This window comes from Strongylocentrotus purpuratus, unplaced genomic scaffold (genome assembly GCF_000002235.5).
Source record: "Strongylocentrotus purpuratus isolate Spur 01 unplaced genomic scaffold, Spur_5.0 spur5_scaffold_4, whole genome shotgun sequence".
NCBI classification, from domain to species: domain Eukaryota; kingdom Metazoa; phylum Echinodermata; class Echinoidea; order Camarodonta; family Strongylocentrotidae; genus Strongylocentrotus; species Strongylocentrotus purpuratus.
The window spans coordinates 28,243,670-28,267,675 of NW_022145610.1; the positions used below are offsets into that span (position 1 = coordinate 28,243,670).

General features: G+C 38.8%; 3 protein-coding genes across 3 annotated transcripts in view; all 3 read left to right on the forward strand.

Annotated features, from left to right (window-relative positions):
* Positions 1-7,102, forward strand: part of LOC115929142 — a 30,314-nt gene extending 23,212 nt beyond the window's left edge. The window contains exons 29-37 of the mRNA XM_030997456.1: positions 75-395; positions 696-1,016; positions 1,317-1,637; positions 1,938-2,258; positions 2,559-2,879; positions 3,180-3,500; positions 3,801-4,121; positions 5,109-5,429; positions 6,166-7,102. Of these exons, the coding sequence (XP_030853316.1) occupies positions 75-395; positions 696-1,016; positions 1,317-1,637; positions 1,938-2,258; positions 2,559-2,879; positions 3,180-3,500; positions 3,801-4,121; positions 5,109-5,429; positions 6,166-6,476 (2,879 nt within the window). The 3' untranslated portion in view covers positions 6,477-7,102. The remainder of the gene's footprint in view (positions 1-74; positions 396-695; positions 1,017-1,316; positions 1,638-1,937; positions 2,259-2,558; positions 2,880-3,179; positions 3,501-3,800; positions 4,122-5,108; positions 5,430-6,165) is intronic.
* Positions 7,103-10,997: 3,895 nt separating this feature from the next.
* On the forward strand, positions 10,998-19,676 carry LOC588194 (hemicentin-1). Its single transcript, XM_030998244.1, has 6 exons — positions 10,998-12,025; positions 13,915-14,232; positions 14,879-15,294; positions 15,874-16,036; positions 18,102-18,245; positions 18,520-19,676. Exons 1-6 carry the CDS (start codon positions 11,938-11,940, stop codon positions 18,669-18,671), a joined length of 1,281 nt encoding a protein of 426 aa, XP_030854104.1. The 5' UTR covers positions 10,998-11,937; the 3' UTR covers positions 18,672-19,676.
* Positions 19,677-21,213: 1,537 nt separating this feature from the next.
* Positions 21,214-23,234, forward strand: LOC100892115. Its single transcript, XM_003731276.3, has 2 exons — positions 21,214-21,473; positions 22,619-23,234. Exons 1-2 carry the CDS (start codon positions 21,375-21,377, stop codon positions 23,069-23,071), a joined length of 552 nt encoding a protein of 183 aa, XP_003731324.2. The 5' UTR covers positions 21,214-21,374; the 3' UTR covers positions 23,072-23,234.
* Positions 23,235-24,006: the final 772 nt, after the last annotated feature.

Here is a 24,006-nt window from a genome sequence, read left to right on the forward strand (position 1 = left end):
AAAATTATCTGAATTATAATATTTTTTGAAATTACTATTAGTATATAAGAACAAATGATTTATTCTTGTTACAGATGGTGAGGTACGTCTTGTGGGAGGCACCTCGGATTCTGAAGGCCGTGTAGAGGTCAGCTACAATGGAGAATGGGGAACTGTTTGTGATGATGCTTGGGATACAAACGATGCCAGCGTGGTCTGTCGATCTCTCGGTTTTGCTGGTGCTCTTGAAGCTGTCTCATCGGCTGGATTCGGCCAAGGTATTGGAACCATCGTCCTTGATGACGTCAATTGCTCTGGAAATGAATTGAGTCTCTTTGAATGCTCGAATGGAGGTCTTGGAGTCAGTAACTGTGGTCATTCAGAAGATGCTGGCGTCCGTTGTCGAGTGCTTGAAGGTACGTTTAGATGAGTCATTGTTTATAAAGTAAACTTTGAATGTAATTCCTGCGTTCTATATGACATGTTGATTATCATGATAGTAATATTTCTTAGTATATCACGAAATCTGAGTGGAGTAACTTGTGGTATAAGAGGTAGTTCTGGACTTTTCATTAACGTGTACGTTCTTAACACTAATGATTGTAAATATATATCAATAAGATAAAAGAATCGTAATTGGCCAAAATTATCTGAATTATAATATTTTTTGAAAGTATTATTAGTCAACAAGAACAAATTATTTCTTCTTGTTACAGATGGTGAGGTACGTCTTGTGGGAGGCACCTCGGATTCTGAAGGCCGTGTAGAGGTCAGCTACAATGGAGAATGGGGAACTGTTTGTGATGATGCTTGGGATACAAACGATGCCAGCGTGGTCTGTCGATCTCTCGGTTTTGCTGGTGCTCTTGAAGCTGTCTCATCGGCTGGATTCGGCCAAGGTATTGGAACCATCGTCCTTGATGACGTCAATTGCTCTGGAAATGAATCGAGTCTCTTTGAATGCTCGAATGGAGGTCTTGGAGTCAGTAACTGTGGTCATTCAGAAGATGCTGGAGTCCGTTGTCGAGTGCTTGAAGGTATGTTTAGATGAGTCATTGTTTATAAAGTAAACTTTGAATGTAATTCCTGCGTTCTATATGACATGTTGATTATCATGATAGTAATATTTCTTAGTATATCACGAAATCTGAGTGGAGTAACTTGTGGTATAAGAGGTAGTTCTGGACTTTTCATTAACGTGTACGTTCTTAACACTAATGATTGTAAATATATATCAATAAGATAAAAGAATCGTAATTGGCCAAAATTATCTGAATTATAATATTTTTTGAAATTACTATTAGTATATAAGAACAAATGATTTATTCTTGTTACAGATGGTGAGGTACGTCTTGTGGGAGGCACCTCGGATTCTGAAGGCCGTGTAGAGGTCAGCTACAATGGAGAATGGGGAACTGTTTGCGATGATGCTTGGGATACAAACGATGCCAGCGTGGTCTGTCGATCTCTCGGTTTTGCTGGTGCTCTTGAAGCTGTCTCATCGGCTGGATTCGGCCAAGGTATTGGAACCATCGTCCTTGATGACGTCAATTGCTCTGGAAATGAATCGAGTCTCTTTGAATGCTCGAATGGAGTTCTTGGAGTCAGTAACTGTGGTCATTCAGAAGATGCTGGAGTCCGTTGTCGAGTGCTTGAAGGTATGTTTAGATGAGTCATTGTTTATAAAGTAAACTTTGAATGTAATTCCTGCGTTCTATATGACATGTTGATTATCATGATAGTAATATTTCTTAGTATATCACGAAATCTGAGTGGAGTAACTTGTGGTATAAGAGGTAGTTCTGGACTTTTCATTAACGTGTACGTTCTTAACACTAATGATTGTGAATATATATCAATAAGATAAAAGAATCGTAATTGGCCAAAATTATCTGAATTATAATATTTTTTGAAAGTATTATTAGTCAACAAGAACAAATTATTTCTTCTTGTTACAGATGGTGAGGTACGTCTTGTGGGAGGCACCTCAGATTCTGAAGGCCGTGTAGAGGTCAGCTACAATGGAGAATGGGGAACTGTTTGTGATGATGCTTGGGATACAAACGATGCCAGCGTGGTCTGTCGATCTCTCGGTTTTGCTGGTGCTCTTGAAGCTGTCTCATCGGCTGGATTCGGCCAAGGTATTGGAACCATCGTCCTTGATGACGTCAATTGCTCTGGAAATGAATTGAGTCTCTTTGAATGCTCGAATGGAGGTCTTGGAGTCAGTAACTGTGGTCATTCAGAAGATGCTGGAGTCCGTTGTCGAGTGCTTGAAGGTACGTTTAGATGAGTCATTGTTTATAAAGTAAACTTTGAATGTAATTCCTGCGTTCTATATGACATGTTGATTATCATGATAGTAATATTTCTTAGTATGTCACGAAATCTGAGTGGAGTAACTTGTGGTATAAGAGGTAGTTCTGGACTTTTCATTAACGTGTACGTTCTTAACACTAATGATTTTGAATATATATCAATAAGATAAAAGAATCGTAATTGGCCAAAATTATCTGAATTATAATATTTTTTGAAAGTATTATTAGTCAACAAGAACAAATTATTTCTTCTTGTTACAGATGGTGAGGTACGTCTTGTGGGAGGCACCTCGGATTCTGAAGGCCGTGTAGAGGTCAGCTACAATGGAGAATGGGGAACTGTTTGTGATGATGCTTGGGATACAAACGATGCCAGCGTGGTCTGTCGATCTCTCGGTTTTGCTGGTGCTCTTGAAGCTGTCTCATCGGCTGGATTCGGCCAAGGTATTGGAACCATCGTCCTAGATGACGTCAATTGCTCTGGAAATGAATCGAGTCTCTTTGAATGCTCGAATGGAGGTCTTGGAGTCAGTAACTGTGGTCATTCAGAAGATGCTGGAGTCCGTTGTCGAGTGCTTGAAGGTATGTTTAGATGAGTCATTGTTTATAAAGTAAACTTTGAATGTAATTCCTGCGTTCTATATGACATGTTGATTATCATGATAGTAATATTTCTTAGTATATCACGAAATCTGAGTGGAGTAACTTGTGGTATAAGAGGTAGTTCTGGACTTTTCATTAACGTGTACGTTCTTAACACTAATGATTGTGAATATATATCAATAAGATAAAAGAATCGTAGTTGGCCAAAATTATCTGAATTATAATATTTTTTGAAATTACTATTAGTATATAAGAACAAATGATTTATTCTTGTTACAGATGGTGAGGTACGTCTTGTGGGAGGCACCTCGGATTCTGAAGGCCGTGTAGAGGTCAGCTACAATGGAGAATGGGGAACTGTTTGTGATGATGCTTGGGATACAAACGATGCCAGCGTGGTCTGTCGATCTCTCGGTTTTGCTGGTGCTCTTGAAGCTGTCTCATCGGCTGGATTCGGCCAAGGTATTGGAACCATCGTCCTTGATGACGTCAATTGCTCTGGAAATGAATTGAGTCTCTTTGAATGCTCGAATGGAGGTCTTGGAGTCAGTAACTGTGGTCATTCAGAAGATGCTGGCGTCCGTTGTCGAGTGCTTGAAGGTACGTTTAGATGAGTCATTGTTTATAAAGTAAACTTTGAATGTAATTCCTGCGTTCTATATGACATGTTGATTATCATGATAGTAATATTTCTTAGTATATCACGAAATCTGAGTGGAGTAACTTGTGGTATAAGAGGTAGTTCTGGACTTTTCATTAACGTGTACGTTCTTAACACTAATGATTGTAAATATATATCAATAAGATAAAAGAATCGTAATTGGCCAAAATTATCTGAATTATAATATTTTTTGAAAGTATTATTAGTCAACAAGAACAAATTATTTCTTCTTGTTACAGATGGTGAGGTACGTCTTGTGGGAGGCACCTCGGATTCTGAAGGCCGTGTAGAGGTCAGCTACAATGGAGAATGGGGAACTGTTTGTGATGATGCTTGGGATACAAACGATGCCAGCGTGGTCTGTCGATCTCTCGGTTTTGCTGGTGCTCTTGAAGCTGTCTCATCGGCTGGATTCGGCCAAGGTATTGGAACCATCGTCCTTGATGACGTCAATTGCTCTGGAAATGAATCGAGTCTCTTTGAATGCTCGAATGGAGGTCTTGGAGTCAGTAACTGTGGTCATTCAGAAGATGCTGGAGTTCGTTGTGAGGTGCTTGAAGGTATGTTTAAATGAGATATCGTTGATAAAGGTATAGGTTATTTCTGCAACAGATGGCTGGGAGAAAATTCGCTGGTTCTATATAAATTTTTGAATATAATAGTCTTAGTCACGATTGCTATCATAAAATCTTCAACTTGTGAAACGAACATTTCTAGAATTGACATACCCGAGTAAGTTATGAAAAGCTTACAATCAGAGAAAAATATCGGTATCAGTAAAAATTGTATTACGATGCGTAAAAGATATAGAAAAAAAGCTGTCTGGTCTGCCGGATTCGGCCCACCACTGGATGCATTATCCTTCATGACGTGAATTTTTTTGGACTGGTCTGAGTGCTCGAATCGTGGTCTTTGAGACTATAACTGTGGTCATTCCGAAGATGCTCGGGCTCGCTGCGTAGCATATCTATATCTGTTTCATTATTACAAACAAATGCATTTGTTTTAAGGATTTCTTAAAAGTACGCAAATGCAAAGGCCTTTATTTTAATGAGTTATAGCAATCTAAAGTTGATTGTTTGTTTTACTAGTAGGAATGTATTATTAAAATGACATATTCGATTTTATATGATTTTATAAGATTATATATATATATATATATCTTTAAACAGTTAACAACCAACACTCATACCCCTTGTAAATTGATGAAAGGTGGGCAGGCTTAATAAAGGCGTTTGTTGAGTACTTTCCGATGTTAGTTTTAATATGTCATATTTTCAAGAAAAAAAAATTAGTACAAATCAATTTTGTACATATTTAAGTAACTGCAAAACTTGTAAAGGGTATGAATAATTATTAGCTGTATGTACATTGACTTTTAAAACATTTGAACTTGTATAGATTTTTTTTCTCAATCACAAGTCTTTAACCACTGTCTTTGCCGGTTTGTCCTGCATATTTCGAAGAGATTATTTCATTATCTTTTTCATTAGACGCTCTTGGTGTAAACATTTTAATATTTCATTGTTTATCTATTTCAATTACAGAGGCAACCATACGACTTGTAGACGGCCTCTTGTCATCCGAAGGTCGTGTAGAGGTCAGCTTCAACGGAGAATGGGGAACTGTCTGTGACGATGCTTGGGATATAGACGATGCCAACGTGGTCTGTCGATCTCTCGGTTTTGCAGGTGCTTCTGAAGCTGTATCATCGGCTGGATTCGGCGAAGGCACTGGAATCATCGTCCTTGATGACGTAAATTGCTCTGGAAATGAATCGTCCATCTTCGAGTGCTCGAATCGAGGTCTTGGAGTCAGTAACTGTGGTCATTCAGAAGATGCTGGCGTCCGCTGTGAAGTACCCCCTGGTAACTAATTGGAAATTACATTACATTGCTTGATGATATCTCCGGACATACAATGCACCATCCTTACATTCCAAAGTGCAAGTGAAGGTTTACTTTCATGTTCACGTTTGCTCATACCGATGCTTGTGCGAGATTTGGGTTAAATTTCTCGATTTGTCCTCTCATTAGATCCCTGATAAAGTTATATTGTTCAACAATAGGGTACAATTGTATACTATTGATTGTTTGAAAAGCTGTGAATGGTCAAGTCCTAAATTATAAAAATATCATGGATATAACTAAATAAGTTAACAGGACAAGCTGCTTCTAATCTGCCTCATGTTAAAAAAAGATAAATTGTTTAAGTTGTGCTACTCCAAAGATTTGGAGCAACCTTCTCCTTTTATCAGAAGAGCCCAATCTGTCAATCAAAGCCTCTGAAAGATCCAAGTGTTTTCAAAAGCCAAAAATAGAGTTTGTTTTTTCTAATCATTCGCATTATATTCATAGAGTAGCTGCACTACAGAAATAATTAACTCTATTATCTTTGTTTTTATTATTACTACTATTATTAACATTTTAATTACCACCTTCATCATAATTCATCATCATATAACCATCCGCAGTTCTATTCTCTATATAAAATAACGAGACCTCCAGAGCTTCTCCAACTGGTCCGCAGATATAGCCAACTTCAGAATGGTGGTCAGTACTTCTGTTTTTTAAACTATGCCTACATTGTTTGTTTCACACACAGTTCCAGTCCGTCTTGTAGGTGGCTTAGCAAGTGGGCGAGTTGAGGTGCTGGTCAACGGAGAATGGGGAACCGTATGCGATGATCTATGGGACGACAGAGATGCTTCGGTCGTCTGCCGGATGCTCTCCCTTGGAGAAACGGGGGCTGCACGGAGCGAAGCCTACTACGGCGAGGGTACCGGAAATATTCTCCTCACAGATCTCGAATGCAACGGAAGCGAAGCGTCCCTCTTCGATTGCGTGAATAACTTAAACAGCGGTACAGGCGTCTCCTGCGTGCACGCTCAAGACGCTGGTGTTGAATGCCTATAAATATTAACGATTATATATATCGTTGGTTTATTTTGGTGATTGCCCCCTCTTAATATGACGGTCTGAAAGATGAATAAACGGTCAGATAGGATGCACATAATTCTTAAAGTAATAAACATGAAGTGAATTTTGAGTAAAAATTAACTAAGTTTTGTCCTAGTACACGTGAATCAGAATACGCAAGCACGAAATTGATGATTAATTAATACAAAAGTAGACGAATTGCTATTTTATCATATACAAACATCACTTTGCTCGATTTTTCCAATGCTTTTCCTCGCTAAAGTACATTTATATAGTACATATTCCTTGTATAATACACATCAAATGATAATGTAACACGCCAAAAGGTTAATCAGGCCATATTCCTATAAAAACTAAAATCGAAAATATATATTGATAATGATAATAATAAATGGAATTATATAGCTCCTTTTCCAGACGATAGATATACAAGGCACTGCTCCATGGTCTAAGAAGAAATTAAGAAGACTTGTAGAGATAATTTTGTGTCCTTACTACTTTAGTTAATGGAAAAGTAAGCTTTGTAAGGTTTTTAAAGTATGGGCCCTGTTTATATTCCCAATCTATCTTTAAATCGTTACGAATTTGTAGAGGTAGCAATGTAAACCATTCTGTATTCTTTGATATTATGCATTTAATGCAATAAATTTGTCCTTTCTAGATGGAACTCAATGATACAACGTGTATGTGTGTGTCTGTAATGCGTACATGTGTATACCTTCCTTCATTTTGTTCACGCTTTGAATAACTACTTTCATTAGATTGTGATGATGCGGAAGTGCGGATGTTTCTGACCTGGGCCTCGTTCACATTAGTTTGCAGTAAACCACCCCAAACCGCCAAGTGACGTCCAAAGTGACATGAGAAACATAATGATAGCACTGCCCAGTTCGTTTCCCATTTCATTATTGAATATCATAAAAATTACTACATCTGTAATTCTTAGTATAAGACTGTTGGGTACAGCCTCATTTTTTTTCATTGTAGTGTACGCGTAAAGTCATTCTCATTTTCGGCGCCTCCATTTTTGCCAAAACTTTACAACCAATTAAATTTGAATGTTGAGACAGCAAGAAGAAAAGCCGGTGTTCTAACCAACAAAAAAAAGTATTTTAGCGGAATTTGTGGGAGTTAAGCGTATATCCGAGGAATATTGAAAGAAAGATACAAGGGGAAAGTAAGAGAATGACATTTATGTATTTTTGGGGGGGAGGGGGCGGGGAAGATTTATGTTCGAAATTTAACCCGGAAGAAAAATACCAACGTTGTGTGTCTTCGTATGTGTGAACATTATATATGCATTATGATAAGTTGTGAATGTGTGTGTGCGCGTGTGTGTGTGTGTGTGTGTGTGAGCGTGGGTGGGCGCGAGTGTGTGCGAGCGTGTGTAGGTGGAGGCGAATTGTTTCGTAGCAGGACGATTACCCCCTATAGACAATCACCCCTCCCCGGAAAATTACACACCCCCCCCCCCCAGGACAATTTTCCTCCGGAGGTATTTGACCTAGTAGGTAATTTTTAGGGGGTAAATGTACACGTGTGGTGGGGAGGGGGAATTATCCTTAGGGGTAATTTTTCGGGGGTGATTGTTGGGTAATTTACCTTGGAGCCTTGGAGTGTACTTGTACCGTTCGTAATTGGCCCGGGGGTGATTGTCCAGGGGGTCATTATCCTAGAACCGAAATGTCCATTTTCGTATCCATTGATGGACACTTAAAAATAAACAAGTTTATTATGAAAGGTACAACGTCTTTAAGTGATGACGTTAATTAATAAATGTATGTAGGCCTACCTTCATTAAACTAAATTCATCCAATTATTTCTGACTCCCCTTGTGTTAAAGGGATAGTTGAGTTCTGTTTTCAGACCGCAAATGCCTTCAGATTGCTCATGGTTATTGTTCTTATTCTTATCTATGGGAGCGTTCATGCTTGATTTTGAAGGTAGAATGAGCGATCTGAAACGCTCATCGTAAACGCTCATCGTGATCGCAGTTCCACGGTGTACTGTTCATGCTTACTTCTCTGGCTCATCGAGGCAATTCTCCGTGTGTGGCCTTAATTGGTCTTCCAGCTGGATTCGCAAACCTTCACTGTGCATGCTACGTAGACCCACTAGAGGTCAGTGCGTTGACCCCATTTAAATGCGTTTACAAATTGTAAACGCATCTTTTTGTGAGTTTACGATCGGCGATCGTGATCGCCGTTTTTCGGTGATTCTACAAAAGTAAGCATGGACGCAACCGTGTTTTAAACTAAACGCGTAACAGATGCCTGATTCTGGCCAGAAAAAGTGAAGCATGGACACGCCCATAGTTTCTAGTGCCCTTTTAGAACCTTTTCGTGCTCATACTAATGTTTTGTTCTACAGTAATAAGCTTTTGAAGGTTGAAGACATTTACTTTATACAGTTAGGCGCAATTATGTATGGTTTTGAAAATGGTACTCTCCCAAATGCGTTAGTACAAATATTTCGAAAGAACAATCAAATTCATAGCTTCAATACAAGGCAGGCAACTGCACTTCATATTCCACGTGTAAGAACTGCTTTTGCTCTGAAGACGCTGGCTTGTACTGGTCCCAAATCTTGGAACTCACTTCCTATCAATGTAACTAGATCTGTCAGTGTCTTTGTTTTTAAACGCAAATTGAAATTACATTTATTGAGTAACTATGTCGACAATTAACGTAAAAATTATATCACCAGAAATGATATTAGGTAATAATTTGTCAATTGTTATTGATAACGTGCATTATCTTTTTGTTTTTGTTATGTTTGATTATTCAATATAAATGTCAGCATTTCACATTCTCTCTCTCTCCCCCCCCCCCCCCCCCCCCCCCTCCTCTCTTCTATTTTTCTTTTTCTTTACACCAAATACCATTTTCCCCTATATATATATATATATATATATAACATTCTTCTTTCTCTGTTTTTCTCTGTTTTGTTGTTTTTCTCGTTCCAGTTTGCTTTTTTCCTCTCGATTCCTTTGTATATATTTTCATCCTCTCCTTTTCAAATTTCAAGCTATCCCTTTTGTAAATATTTCCCCCATATTTAATCATGCGTAGTTTTGATAAATTTGAAACATTTTAAAAAGTGAAAAATTGATGGATTATGTGATATGGATTGGGGACCTTGCTCTTACAAGCCCAGCTTTTCTAAGGTCTCCACTTTCTTTCATTTGGATTATATATCGACTTAAAATTGCACTTAAATTGTTTTTTCTTATGCTGTTTTTTGTTCTATTATTATATGTAAAAATGTTGTGAAAGAAAGAAATAAAATGAACCTTGAACCTTGAACTTTGAAAATTGCTATGAAGGTAATTTTAGACCCCAAAATGTGTATAATGTAGCCAATACGATCATACCAGTTCAGCTCCACTTTAAAAAAAAATACGGTGACCGTTAATTAATTATTTGATTAAAAATAACAATACATGGGCCGGCTGGATGTGCGTAATAAAATTCCAACAATAAAAGCCAACATCGGCATAAATCGTTGTCGATATTTCAACCGACTCTGAACCGATTTTGATCAAACAAAGATGACTTTGTCATTTAAATTGTATGTTCTTTCAAATTTGACACTCAGTTTTTCATTATCTCACAAAAATGTATTTTGTGTAGCGCCCTCTGCAACAGAACTCAACTATCCCTTTAAAGGGACTTGGTAACATTGTTCAGATGAGAGAGAAATGATGCTAAGGTAGTGACTTAAATGCTAGATGTATATTTAAAGATAATCTGAAAGTTTGAGTGAAAACAAACGATTATTAAAGATAAAAAATTGGGAAAAACTGATCTGATCGATTCCTTAATTCTCCCAAGTATATTATTACAATTTAATTAGAGTTGTAGGTGAATTTAAATCGTCACAAAGCAAAGAATTGGCTCTTTATACCATTCCAGACATTCAAGCGTTGACATATTTTTAAAAGCCTTTCTTATGTTGTGTTTTCATGGAAAAACGGTGGATTGAGAATTTTTTTCAGGATATTTTGCATGTTGGAGGGCTAGTACCAGGGGCGTAGGCGCAGGATTTTTTTCGAGGGGGGGGGGGGGTTAAAGATTTGAAAATCGCGCCGATTTGATGAAAAATTTCGCAACGACTCAGCCAGCCGGGGGGGGGGGGGGTAAGATAAATGTTTGTTTTTGTTTTATTGTCCCGAAAATTTGGCCGACCGATATTTCGTTCTGTTGGGGGGGGGGGGGGGGAGGGGGGAGGGGGGAGGGGGGAGGGGGGGGGGGGTTAGGTCATCCTTTTTCGGTCACCCTTTAGCACCAAAACAATTTTTTTTTTTAATAGTTTTATTTAAACAAAATTTGAGGGTTTTTTCCCCTCCAAACACACACATAAAAAAGGAGAAGGGTTCGACCCCCCCCCCCCCCTTCGTACGCGCCTGGTTAGTACAGTACAAGGAATATGAATGTTACTTTTTTGGGACCACACAATTTTTTCATCCAATCTTGAACAATGTTACCGAGTCACGCAATGTCACATCTTCAAGAAAGAGAAATCGGGACAAATTGATTTTTCACACGCTTAAAAAAATACAAAATTTAGCAATGTTATGATAAATAAAGGTGACTGTGTAGACTACGTTTATTACATACATCATTAATATTATCAGAACACCTCCCTGGTATTATACTGGCGTTATCGATTAGGTAAAAATATGTCATTAAATCAAAACGTGAATTAGTGAACGGGCTAAAAATGTATATAAACCTACCATTTCTATGCCATCGTTTTATCGAGAAAAAAATGTAAATATAGCACGCAAGCTGCCGTCTGCACTTGAGTGCAGAAAAGGTTAGTATAATATTTGCATTCACTGATCAATGATACAATCTGCGCTATGCAATTACACCATACGTGTCAACAAGTGGCCACAGACTACTCCCTAGTCTCTATTCAGACCCTTTACGATTCACATGGGTCGTTACGTGCTTTAGTCTCTTACATAAATGGCTCTATCTCTACTTGCGTGTTCCTTTGGAACAAAATTTATTTAATATCATTAACTTAAACATATTGATAATGATCTTTAAACGAATATATCCCAAGTTTTTTGTTCAAAATTTCAAATAAACGAATTCAGTTGCAGATTTTAGACTAGGATGCGATCGTGTGAAATGTACTTCCACGTGTTAAAAGTCGATAAATCTCTCTCCAAATGTGGTTGCCTGGTATATTAATTTCACTTTATCGTTCAGTTTATAACCATTAATTTCATACCGTACTCATCTATCTAACGTTTTTAACCCGCTTTCATTTAAGAAACAGCAAGTGTGTTTTAATGCATTCTGACATATTCTTTTTCATATCTGCGAGGAAAGATTCAGTTTGTATTTATTTAATTGGTTTATGCCCAAATTAATCAAGGTCATTATACATTTCGTCTGATGGTTCTCAGCGTATAAATAGCAAGATGGTGACGCTACATACAGTGATTGAGATATGTTGTCTGGTTATTTTAAGGCTCCAGCTGCTATCGGCCCAGGATACACCATCTTTAGGTAAGCTCCCGTCTATTATTATTCATAATGCATCATTAAAAGCCTACTGAATTCATAATACACTGTAAATTGCACATCTACATACCGGTAATATGATTATAAAGGCAACATTTTCGCTACCATATATATGTTTTTATTCATATACATAGGTCTACTAGTATTATATGAGGTTTGTAGAAAATTATTATAAATACTCCAATGTGTTGGAATGATATAAATGTTTCCATGTGAATGTAGTAGGGAGGGGGACGTAATGCTGATTGGTGCACTGTCAGTATATATTGCATTTCTATACCAATACTCATTAGAGAATTCAAAGGGAAATTCCAACCTGGTAATAAGTTTGTTTTAATATTAGGCGAAAAATAGGAAGAACAAATACAGTGAAAATTTGAAAATGATCGGACAATAAATAAGAAAGTTATGGACTTTTAAAATACTTCAAATCTGTGAGTCATATTGGCAATGTGATCTCTTAATGACGTCATCGACTCACATTTTATCCTTTGTTGAATGCAAGAAATGTCATGAAATTCCCTTTTGATCAAAAGATATATTTACTTCGTGCCCATCTCGATATCATATATCACGGAAATATGTTCTTTCATGCATCCTCATAAAAGATAGGTGCACTATTTCATTAACATTCAGAAAAATTGAGATTTTGGGTCATTCTGTCATTCAGATCAGTGGTAAGTTGTAAAAGGATGACATCATAACATTCTGACTGCATTGCCAATTTGTCTCACAGATTTCATCATTTTCATGATTTTGACAGATTCATACCTTTCTTATTTGTTGTCCGATTTTTCTCAAACTTTCACGTTTAAAACAAATTTAATATCAGGGTGTAATTACCCTTTAAGTGTTGTAACCGCGATCCAATAAATTGACAAAGGCCTACCTAAAGCACACACACGTACACCTTTTTTCTTTTTTTCAAAAGTTCTTTTTTATTGATTCCAAACAATACAAATTAATCTTTAGAAATAAAGTAGCGTTGTTTTTCCTTGACATGAATTCAAAACATTTACATTACATGAATTTTACAATTGATGAAAACAAAAATGAAATCAGTTGTAACATAAAACAAATAACCCCATCCAACCAAACACACTACTACCCCCCCCCCCCCTCCTAATCATGCGACACACACACCACCACCACACTTCCACCACACACTGTTCCTAGCCTCCTCAGAATACCCCCAAATTGGAGCGACAGACAAACAGAAACAATCCATTTAAAACATTATAAACAAAATCATTTAAACGAGGCTACAATAGCCACAATAGTCCAGAGTAAAAAGTTCATGAAAACTTTACTTGTTCCCACTTCTGTACACAGACACACACGCTCACACCCCATCCACCCACACACATACACAAATACAAACACACGCATTCTCACATCAGGGCCTTTGTGGGGCACCTGATTGTGGGGTATTTCTGTGCGTTCCAGATATACCTTGTGGTCCCCTACTAGTGGGGTATGTACAACCTGGCGATAACAACCCGGCGGTGTGCTTACGATGTTACCATAAAAAAGTGTGCAAGTTTTAGCACACGCTCACAAAAAGTCATTTATGGGGTACCACTTCTAATGCCCCGCAGGGCATAGGACACCAAATATACAGTCATTTGAAAGACTTTACTCTGTGGGGTCCTGAAAAAATACCCCACAAAGTAAAAATGCCTCACAAGGGGTATGTGAAGCGCACATAAAACCCCACAAGAATGCTGAGGTGAGAGCAATTTGATATTGTAAACCTTTTCTTCGTTTATTGGGAATTTTAATTTTAATTCAATTTGTATATCAAAAGTTTAATATGACTAGCTTTACTTTGGTACATTTTGAATAATAACCTATTGTTGTGTCCTCCATGACAGTCAAACAGCAGCTTCACGTCGACCCCAGTGACGCCACTATCGTTTCAGGTAAATCGGTGACCTTCGCCTGCTTCGCGACCCAGCATCCGGTCACCTTGACCTGGGTCAAAGACGCGATCTACGCGTTGGCGATTGATAGATTTATCGTATCGCCTGAAAAGTCGCGGATATCTATCAGCGTCAACGAGACGAGAGGTTCATACGAACTGCATATCGCAGATGTCCAGCCCGGAGATGCGGGCAAATACCACTGCGAACTGGCGGCCAATCTCCCGTCTGAACACGTCGCCTCAGAGCCAGCGAAAATGACGGTGATAGGTAAGTGGAACAAAAATCAATATTGAATTTAAGGAAAGAACACCCGTGACCCCCCCCCCCCCCTAACAACCAGGGGCGGAGCCAGCCGGCAGCGAGGGAAGGGGCCCAATTCATGAGAAAATATTTAGCGGCGCCTCGACCGGCCGAATAAGCGGGGGGGGGGGGGGGGGGTGGTGAGCAATATTTTGTTCTGTTGGGGCTCAACAGGTGGGGGTATGGAGCTCTATTTTATTTTATTTTTTACTCAACACCCCTCCCCCCCCCCCCCCTTTGGCCTATTTTCTCCCCTTGATCCGTATCTGCCAACAACAACAAACAGTAAACTGATGTATATATAAAGATGTGCTAACAAATAAAACAAAACAACCCACAAATGAAGACAGCAGCAAACAAAATGCCTACGAAGCAATTACACAAAAAAAAAACACAGGTTTTCCATTTATTTAGGTATTGACCGTTTCTTGGAGTCCATTCAGGATTTGATTAACCATATCTACGCCTATTTATGTAAAGATCATATTTTTTTGGAGAGACTGACTTTCAAACTTACGAAATCATCTCCACTTTTATGGACACCATGTAATTAAAATACTCGTTAATATTTTCCCAATTTCATTTTCGATATCTCTTCTATTTCTTTGGATAGTGGAGCCAAAGTTTCAAGCTCAGCCTCAAGACTTTGAAGGTATCGAGGGCCAGGTGGCCATGTTCCGATGTGTAGCCGATGGCTATCCGAAGCCACAATACCGGTGGTACGACAGCTCTCGGAAACCAATCGACTCCACGGAGTCCAAATACGGTATCTCCCCGAGCGGCGAGTACCTGACCGTATACGAACTGGTGGAAGCGGACGTCGGCGAGTTCTCGTGTGAGGCAAGCAACCAAGCGGGGAGAGCAGAAACAAGGGCGAGGTTGACGGTTATTGTCCCACCGGGACTCAACGAGGGACAGAGAGAGACGCGGGAACATGGACAGGAAGTGACGTTCGTGTGTCACGTGATGCGAGGGGATGGAAAGCTGTCCTGGTGGAGAAATGGCAGACATGTGGAAGAAGCAAATGAGGTAAATAGAAAATCAGTTTCAGTTATATAATCATTAATTGTGATCTATCAAATGACAGGTTGATTGACCACAGTCAATGATTGTAACTAATCTCTCCAAGTTCTGCGATCTTATGCTTCATTTCACTATAGCCTTCGACTCCACGTTCTCAGCTGACATCGTCTAATAATCCTTAGTTTTAGTAACATTATGATTTATTTTCGTTGCAAAATATGGAGTATGGAGTAGTCGCTAAAAGGCTGATGCATCCCCTCCACTCTAGATAATTTTGATTTGAATGGTACCACTACCAGCAATAGCTCGTACTCGCATTTGGAGCATCGCTAAAATAAATTTGAAAGAAGGGGTCACATCTCATTTTTCGACATGAAAATAGGCAAAAGCAAGGAAAATAAGCTCACCCGATTTTTAGATTTTTTTTAAATTAACAAAAAAACGTCAGGGGTATCGTCAAATTTGTTCATTTTGCGAGAAAACTTCTGAATTTGCCGAAAGTCATATTGAGGCATTAACGATGTAATGCAATCGGCTAAATCGCAGTCACAATGACTTTCCATCTTTATTCATTTGAATGACCAGGGTGATCAGCGTATTTCGGTAAAGACTCACCCAGAAACCAGCCATCTTCATCTGACTATCCATAAGATAGAGAAGGGGGATGAAGGGTCCTGGGCGTGTGCGGCGGTAGGAAGAAAAGGCAAGGATACAGTCACTACTGTCGAGCACCATCTCACTATCAAAGGTAAGAACCGTAGGGAACCGAAACGCCCTCTCCGATTGAGAAACGAAAAATGGGGAGAAAAAAAAAGAGTTTCTTTTTCATTCATTGTGGGAAGGCCGGTGGGATTCCCGGAAGAATATTACGGGGGGGGGGGGGGGGGTATGCCTTCACGATGTATTATAAATACAAAAGGAAGGTAGTTGGCCTATACCGTAGCGCCTGTCCAATCGAAGATGGATTGGGATTGATAAGTTTAAAAGTTTTCTCTTCCACCTTTGCATCAAAATCAATTTCGTATCATACATGCACTGTAGAGTAACAAAACAATACGGACAGATGGGAAGATCATTTACACGAAGTATAAATTTAAAAAAAAAAATAAAAAAATAAAATAAATATAATAATAATAGCCTAATAGTCCACTCCAAATTTTATTAAACCGAAACGGAAATTCTTTTTGCCCAATTAATCGTGAGCCCGGCAGGCACTGAGCAGCGCCAGATCGACGTTGCTCTATCCCTTATTGTTGAACGCCAAACAAGGTAGCAACAACTCCCATCTTTTAACGTCTTTTGATATGACGCGGCCGGGGTTCGAACCCACGACCTCCTGGTTGTGAGGCGGACGCTCTACTGAGTTTAAAGGGAGTTTTTCTTCTAACTGCACATCATCCTCATTTTACTCCTGTCCTCATTCTTTCCTTTTATCTCTTATTCATTAGTCACCCTTTCTTGTATATTTGTAAGTAAATTATTTAAGGGGGCCTGTAGTATTACAAGCTTCGCTTCTCTTATGGGTCCCCCCCCCCCACACACACACACATACTCTCTCTTTAGTTTGAAACAAACAAGAATATTTGTTTCTCATTCATATTATGATGATACAGGCTATATTGTGTAATCGTTATTAAGATGTTGTAATCTGCATGTGACATTTATAATTGTGTTTTTAATTGTATTATGTTTTGCACTTAATATATTAAAATTGTTTAAGATTTATGGAAATAATTGAATAAACTTGGAATAAACTTGAAGTAGAGATATGACAGGCAATTTTAAATCAATACGATAAATGATCTTGTATGAGATCAAGTTCATGTGAAAATTAGTATCATAAAAATCCGATTAATATTCATTAAAGGTTGTGTATCCCTTTTGCAGCCAACATCAAATTCCGTATAGAACTTTGCATGAATTACAAATCCGTGAAATTTAAACGTAAGCAATTTCCTTGTATTCAAATAATGCAAGGAAACCCGTTCTCTTTTAAACTTTACTTTCAGACACAATTGAGTGACTGACTGAATTTATTCTTTGGTAATAACATACAAAACATGTGCTGTAAATAATATTATACAGATATTGACTACCTAAAGTAAAGGGGCAATATAACGTTTGAGATCCTCGAGGAGAGTTATATTTTTGTCGAGGGACGTTATATTTTCTCGAAGCTGTTGTGCACATCAATAACCCACTTCTGGTAATGGTCAAAATGACGCTGATGGAACCTTTGCCTATACCTTTGCGCGGCTGCACAAAACGTACGTCCACATCTTCTGCGCATAAGAAGCGCGTTTCTAAAAATTCTAACGGTAGATATAAATTCACACAGAGGAAATTGCCAGTTCCAATCTTGTAATGCCTATCTGTACTGGTTTGGCCAGGAGGGATTCGACCTCCCTGCGTGGTCACTGGCAGGTGGTTATCTCATAAAGTCAGCTCTCAATTAACATAAGAAAAGGGGGCATGGGGATCAACGGGTACCACTTACACTTTGTTGGTTGTATAGAGGGCGCAAGTATCTACAAATAGTGCAGTCCCGCTTAAGAGGGGTTTTTAGTTGGTATTATCTCTTGTTTACTATAGGATAAACACAAGCAAAAGGGACACCACATTTAACAAGCGAAACGGAAAATGGTTTATAAAAGTGTCCAAGTTGACCGGATACGGCTTGGGACTATTCTAGCATGTGCATCTCAATTGTCATTGTTTAAATATTTAACCATTAAGGTTACTCTTTTCTTGAGTGAATGTTATATTTTCATAAAAATGTTATGTTGTGGCTTTTCCGGTTTTGTTTGTACCAGTTCGTCCTATCGTACTACAGCCCAGTACGCAGCTGATGAGTGTCCGAGTCGGTCAGGAGATGACCATGTCTTGCCAGAACATCCGAGCTGGCGGTGGACAGCCGAGCTGGTACGACACCAAATACGGCGTCGTAGTTACTGATGGTGAGTCATTACGTATAATACTACAAGATTGAGTTAACATGATGATTTTAAAACAGTACTGCGTCTTTCACCCGGGGCTGCTAAGTCGGATCACTACCCCATCGGACAAAATTTCCCCGGTGCAGCTAAATATGGAAAAACCGTTTTGGGGTCCGCTTCGTAATCCGGGGTTAATTGTCCTTGATGGGAGTCGTCCTACTTGATACTTTTTAAAGTATGGCCTACTTGTCCCCGTAATTTCCGATCTTCTCTTAATCTTTTTTCATTTCTCCAGATCCGAAAAAGAGAGTCTTCGTGCGTTTCAACACTTCGATTCTTACTTCGGATCTCATCATAAGTGAAGTGGCCCCGGAAGATCAGGGCGTGTTTTGTTGTGTGACGGACGGCGACATGAACTGCTTTATGCTCCTAGCTTTTATCAAGTAGATTAAGTGGATTATTCAAGCAGTGTGAACGCGGTCAAACCTGTGAAAAACATTGTTAAACTGTGTTCTTATCCCGGTTCTTATAACTTATAAACCCGCCACCCTCCGAACATGCTTGAGGAACTATTTCAATGGGCTTCCATATTTGATGCCTTGTGATGTGGTATTGACCAATCAGTATTCCTCTCTGTAGGAGACGGCTAAAACGTCCTTCCTGATTGGCTAAAAGTTGGACGGTTGCACGATGTGGTAGTATCCACTAGAAAAAAGTCGACACCACCCTTCTAATTGGCTATAAGTCGGAAACTGTGCTTAACATTATTTGTAACTTTGGTGCATCGACGTACACATTTGTTCATGAAGTTGGAATAATTTGTGTTACCTCTTTTCATGACATGATTGTGACGATATGATTTTGTCTTGATGATAACGATTTATTTTCTCAAAAATGTATCGATCAATCTCAGTAAAGATTCGTAGAGACTGATTAATTAATATTCTCACTATCATTTCATGACAAGAGGTAAAGAAAACTAATTCTAGCTTTATGTACAACAGTGTAATCACTTTAACTTATTTAAGATACTTCTGGGTTTCGTCTTCACGTCAACCATTGAATATTCGACAATGATGATTGATATAAAGTGACAACAAACGTGTTTATTATCAAATAACTGTAGATATACATGTTCGAAGAATACCGAATTATTTGGACCTTTTTTCCAATTTCTGTTTTTTTTTTTTGATAATCATACGAACAGTTAAAAAGAAAAAGGTAAGATTGTATTATTGTGAACTATATGCGGACATGTTTACACAATAACAAATTACACACAATGATGAAAGTGTTGAGACGATGTAAAGGCTGCACCATGTAATACATTTTGTAATAACTTATTTATAAATATATTCATCTAACCATTGTGATGTCTTAAAGATAAATCTTGTCTGTATAATGAGGTGAGGTGAAACTTCAAGTAAAATAAACTTACTCTTTTCGAGGGAATTTTGTATTATGGCTCCTTCTTTAGAATTTCACGGTACCATGATTATGCGGATTTCTTTAAAAGGAAAGCACAGTCCATGTGCTATAGGTATTATTGTTCTCGGTAGTTTCTGCCATTTTAGTGGCATAAATCGATTTTTCATGTTTTATGTGATATTGGCGGTAACCTTAAAGGAAATTAGATGTCAGAAGATGATCGAGTAGCCATTACAGCGGTAAGATTTCGGGTTTGGGCGGCCTCTTCAACACCCCCCCCCCCTCCCACCCTACAGCCCCCTTTCTCTGTATCGATAAATGCTCCTCCGCACGTAGATGGCGTACCTCGTTCTATAAGCAAACACATCATGTAGTATCGACGAACAACATTTAAAACCCTCATAGACATGTAAACAAACTGAGCGCAGAGGTGACTGGGTAAAGAGAAACGGCTTGGTAAATAAGGTAAATATTTTTGATTTGTAACCGGATAGCGAGCCATGCCAAGAGATACGTTGAAGATGTTTTCTGAATATCTATGTTGAAATTCTTCATGTAGATAAGAGAAGTGAAGTAGACTTTTATCTTCGGTTGCGAAAGAACTGGGGGTATATAGGAATGTAGGGGCTAAGCTACCTGTTTACATCGTTAGAATACGTGTCTCTGTTTGTTTGTTTGTTGAATTCTTGTTTGGAGGATAATTATGTTATTCTGCTAGCAATATTATATGTTTAATTGTCAGGTTTTATCAGTTTGATTGTACAGGCAGGACTTTATCGTAGGATGATCAAAACAATACTGCCCCCTCCTCCCCCCCCCCCATTAAATGTATCCGGATACGCCACTGGTGATTATTAGAGAGGCAAACCAACACCAACATGTTTGATAAGTCAAAGACGCACCATCACCTTCCTCCCCTCTCCCGCCCACTCCTTTCCCAACCCACCTCTCTATCTCTCTCTATCTCTCTCTATCTCTCTCTCTCTCTCTTTCTTTCTCCCTCTTTTTATTACACAAACATATTCGCAGTCAAGAAGTATTCATAGGATATATAGCAGCCAACAGAAATGATAATGTTTTAACCTAGGGTAGCGAAAGGGGTGGGGGCGAAAAGAGGGTGCAAGTCCGTTGCCTTCTTTGAGTTTCCCTCCCCAAAACATAGTACGTTGAGCCACGGGCAAGGGTTTTTGTTTTATTTCCTAATATAAGTCTTTACAAAGTTGTAGGGCTGTCCATCGACTGTTTACCCGGGAGTTTGAATGTAATCCTCTTCGTATCGCCCAATAATGATGATTTAGCTAAGGGAGAGGAAACTTATCCACTCCCTAATAAATAAAAAGAAGAAGAAAAAGAGGGAGAGGTAAAGAGAACGTTTGTGTTGGATGATACCATCCTTTCCCATACCCTACCCTGCTCGGACGCTTCATTCACTCGCACATCATCCACCTCGTGAGACCACCGCTACTCTTCCATACACCCCCCCCCCCCCCCCCCCTCTCCTCCGTGATTGCAACCGCACTATGCCACGACCAATCGGAGCACTCTGTGACTTTGGCCGTGACGTCACAAATACAATTCGTAAATACATCTACTGATATGTTTGGTAGTAGGAGCTCCCAGCGAATTTGTGAATTGAATTTTTAAAAAGCAAACAGACCTGCCTCTGACATGGAAATGTGTCTCATTTCGTAAGCGTTCTGAAAGAGAAATCAACGACGAAATATGTCTATGTCACATATTTTCTTCCTGACGGCTATCTGTATGTGTTTAGGAGGGATTCCCTGTTCCATGCCTCGACCCATTCAAGGAACGTCGATGGCTGTAAGTATCATGACTTGTAGGTCTATATGGTTATTGGTGTCAGTAATGTTGGTGTCAATGGTGATTGATCTACATTGACTGTATTCATGGATGAACGAGTCGGAGGGGCGGTGTGTGGGCTAAAGGGGCTGCAGTCCCTGCTCCAAGAATTTTGAAATGACATGCATTTGAACACCCTCCTTCACATATAACAACAATGAGGAAATCTGCTTGTGTTTTGTAAATATACAGGAGAGGGGGGGGGGGCTTAGAGGACTGCATTCAGGCTGCATTCCCCATCCCAATAATTTCTAATTACCAATATTCGGACTACAGCCACCAAATATATATTTTTTTAAATTCTCAATATATATCTAAATTCTGTCTGTGCATTTTTATTACAAATGATATTGCTACTGTTGCGAATTGAAATTGCCAGCAACTTATAGTTAGTGAGAAAAAACAACAACGGGTTTATAAATTTGCTTAAGTGATACCCAATGAGAGTGCAAATAAGTGTACATGCATAATATCGCCATAGGGGCTGATGACTCTTTGCCGAATATCAAATTTTCTGTTTCTTAATCGAAAATAAAACTTTGGCATTTTTTAATTCTGAAATTAATTTCGTCACAAAATGTACTTGATAAGATATTAAAAATAGAAATGCACTACCTCACTGCCTAATAAGTGATAATTGTTATCAAACAGTTATACCCATAGGACAGTTACACCAGACACCGTTCCCCCTTCCAATACAATGCAATTAGTCATGGTAGTTGTCCGTGATAAAGGTGGTGGTTATCCTACGCGAAGTTTTCGGATGTAATTGTCTCTTGAAACAATTTAGTTCCCTTTTTAGGAACTGTACCGCATAGAGCTGTAATATAACAACTCTATGCTTTACCCTCATCTGGATGCTGAACAGGCGTTGATGAGTATTACCATAGAAGTAGAAGTATGTGGTAGTTTGTTGTCCTAGAATCTCCTATGAGACAAAGTGTTCACAATCATCTTCATTTCATTCATTACGATTGCCTCAGCTAAAATGGATGTTCAAACATTGTTTTTAATAAAGACGGGTGGGGGAGGGGGGGGGCTGAGAGAAAACAAATAAACAACAACAATATGGAAGTTCATCTTGAACACAATTATTGTTTATGCAGGACGAGTTGAATGAAACCATCGTCTCCATTTCAACTTTTGTATACGTCACAAACACGGAGAACTTTGAACCAACCATCCACACGGAGAACAAAACAAATCCCTTCCTGGACCGTGCGCCTGATGACGTCATTGGTTCCGATCACGTTTTTCGTCGTCTGCTAGCAGACATTTTGAAGTTGACCGGACGAAAGAATGATGGATCTCTCTTAATAGCGTCATCATATACCAACCAATCGCAAGCCAGAGCGACAGCGACATCGACAACGACTTCGGCTACGATGAGGAATGCATCTGACGATCAACGGTCGACAACAGGGTCACATGATAGAGATAGATGGGCGTGGTTTACTCTCAGAGGAAAGACAAATATCGGCCTGTCAAGTGTTCGATCCCTCCTGGCAAAGTTACATGCGACACCAACGCCAACAAACACAACCTTTCTCGTTATATAACTTTCTTTAAAAATGTGACTTATAACCCAAGAAGAGACATTATTAAAACCATTAAACCTATGAGCGTTTCAACTAGTTTTATTTAAGAGCCGACTTGCTTCTTGTGCTCATATTATACGCTAAAATAAGAAGAAGAAGAAGAAGAAGAAGAAGAAGAAGAAGAAGAAGAAGAAGACGGAGAAGAAGAAGAAGAAGAAGAAGAAGAAGAAGAAGAAGAAGAAGAAGAAGAAGAAGAAGAAGAGGAAGAGGAAGAAGAAGAAAAAGAAAATGAAAGGTTTACAAATGTAAACTGTGAACTCAAGTGTCAAATCGATTCAAAGTGAAATTAAGAAATATTGATTTTGCAAAGAGCCTGTATAGGTATGTAGTTATTAGTGTAATAAGATGTATACAGTGTGCCTCTTTTTATTAATTATTTGTGCTTTGACAAGGGACCGATATATATATATATATATGTTTCCCTCTCTCAAAAAAAAAATTGTATATTTCTTTTTTTCTAATACTTTCATAATGTGTCTGTAACCCACATTTCACACAACTTCTTCCTGATTGAAGACCTGAATTAAAGCATAATTATTATATTATAGATGAATTATTATCAGTGGGGGATCCAGCCATCCAGGGGGCTTGTTCGCTTGAATTTTGGGGCAGTGGCTAAAATGGCACCCGAACAGTGTAATAAAGGCCTTTCTTTATCTTCTCTATCTCTCCGTTTCTCTTTGTATGTTGTTTGTTTCCCTCTTTTTACTAATTATTAAATAATTTTGCACAAATTTTGTGCTTTGACAAGGGACAGATATATGTTTCCCTCGATCTCTCCTCGCCTCTCCTCCCCCCCCCCCCCCTCTCTCTCTTTATACATAATCCTTCTCTATCAGTCCCTCTCTCTGCCCCACTCTCTCTTTCTCTCTCTTCCTTCTCTTCTCCTACTCTCT

Bases quoted from the DNA above. Each gene is read 5' to 3' on its own strand.
- LOC588194 (XM_030998244.1), top strand. From the start codon at position 11,938: ATGGTGACGCTACATACAGTGATTGAGATATGTTGTCTGGTTATTTTA. The intron at 14,233-14,878 runs GTAAGTGGAACA...TTCTTTGGATAG, and splicing joins AGCGAAAATGACGGTGATAG to TGGAGCCAAAGTTTCAAGCT. The intron at 15,295-15,873 runs GTAAATAGAAAA...TTGAATGACCAG, and splicing joins ATGTGGAAGAAGCAAATGAG to GGTGATCAGCGTATTTCGGT.
- LOC100892115 (XM_003731276.3), top strand. From the start codon at position 21,375: ATGTCTATGTCACATATTTTCTTCCTGACGGCTATCTGTATGTGTTTA. The intron at 21,474-22,618 runs GTAAGTATCATG...TTGTTTATGCAG, and splicing joins TTCAAGGAACGTCGATGGCT to GACGAGTTGAATGAAACCAT.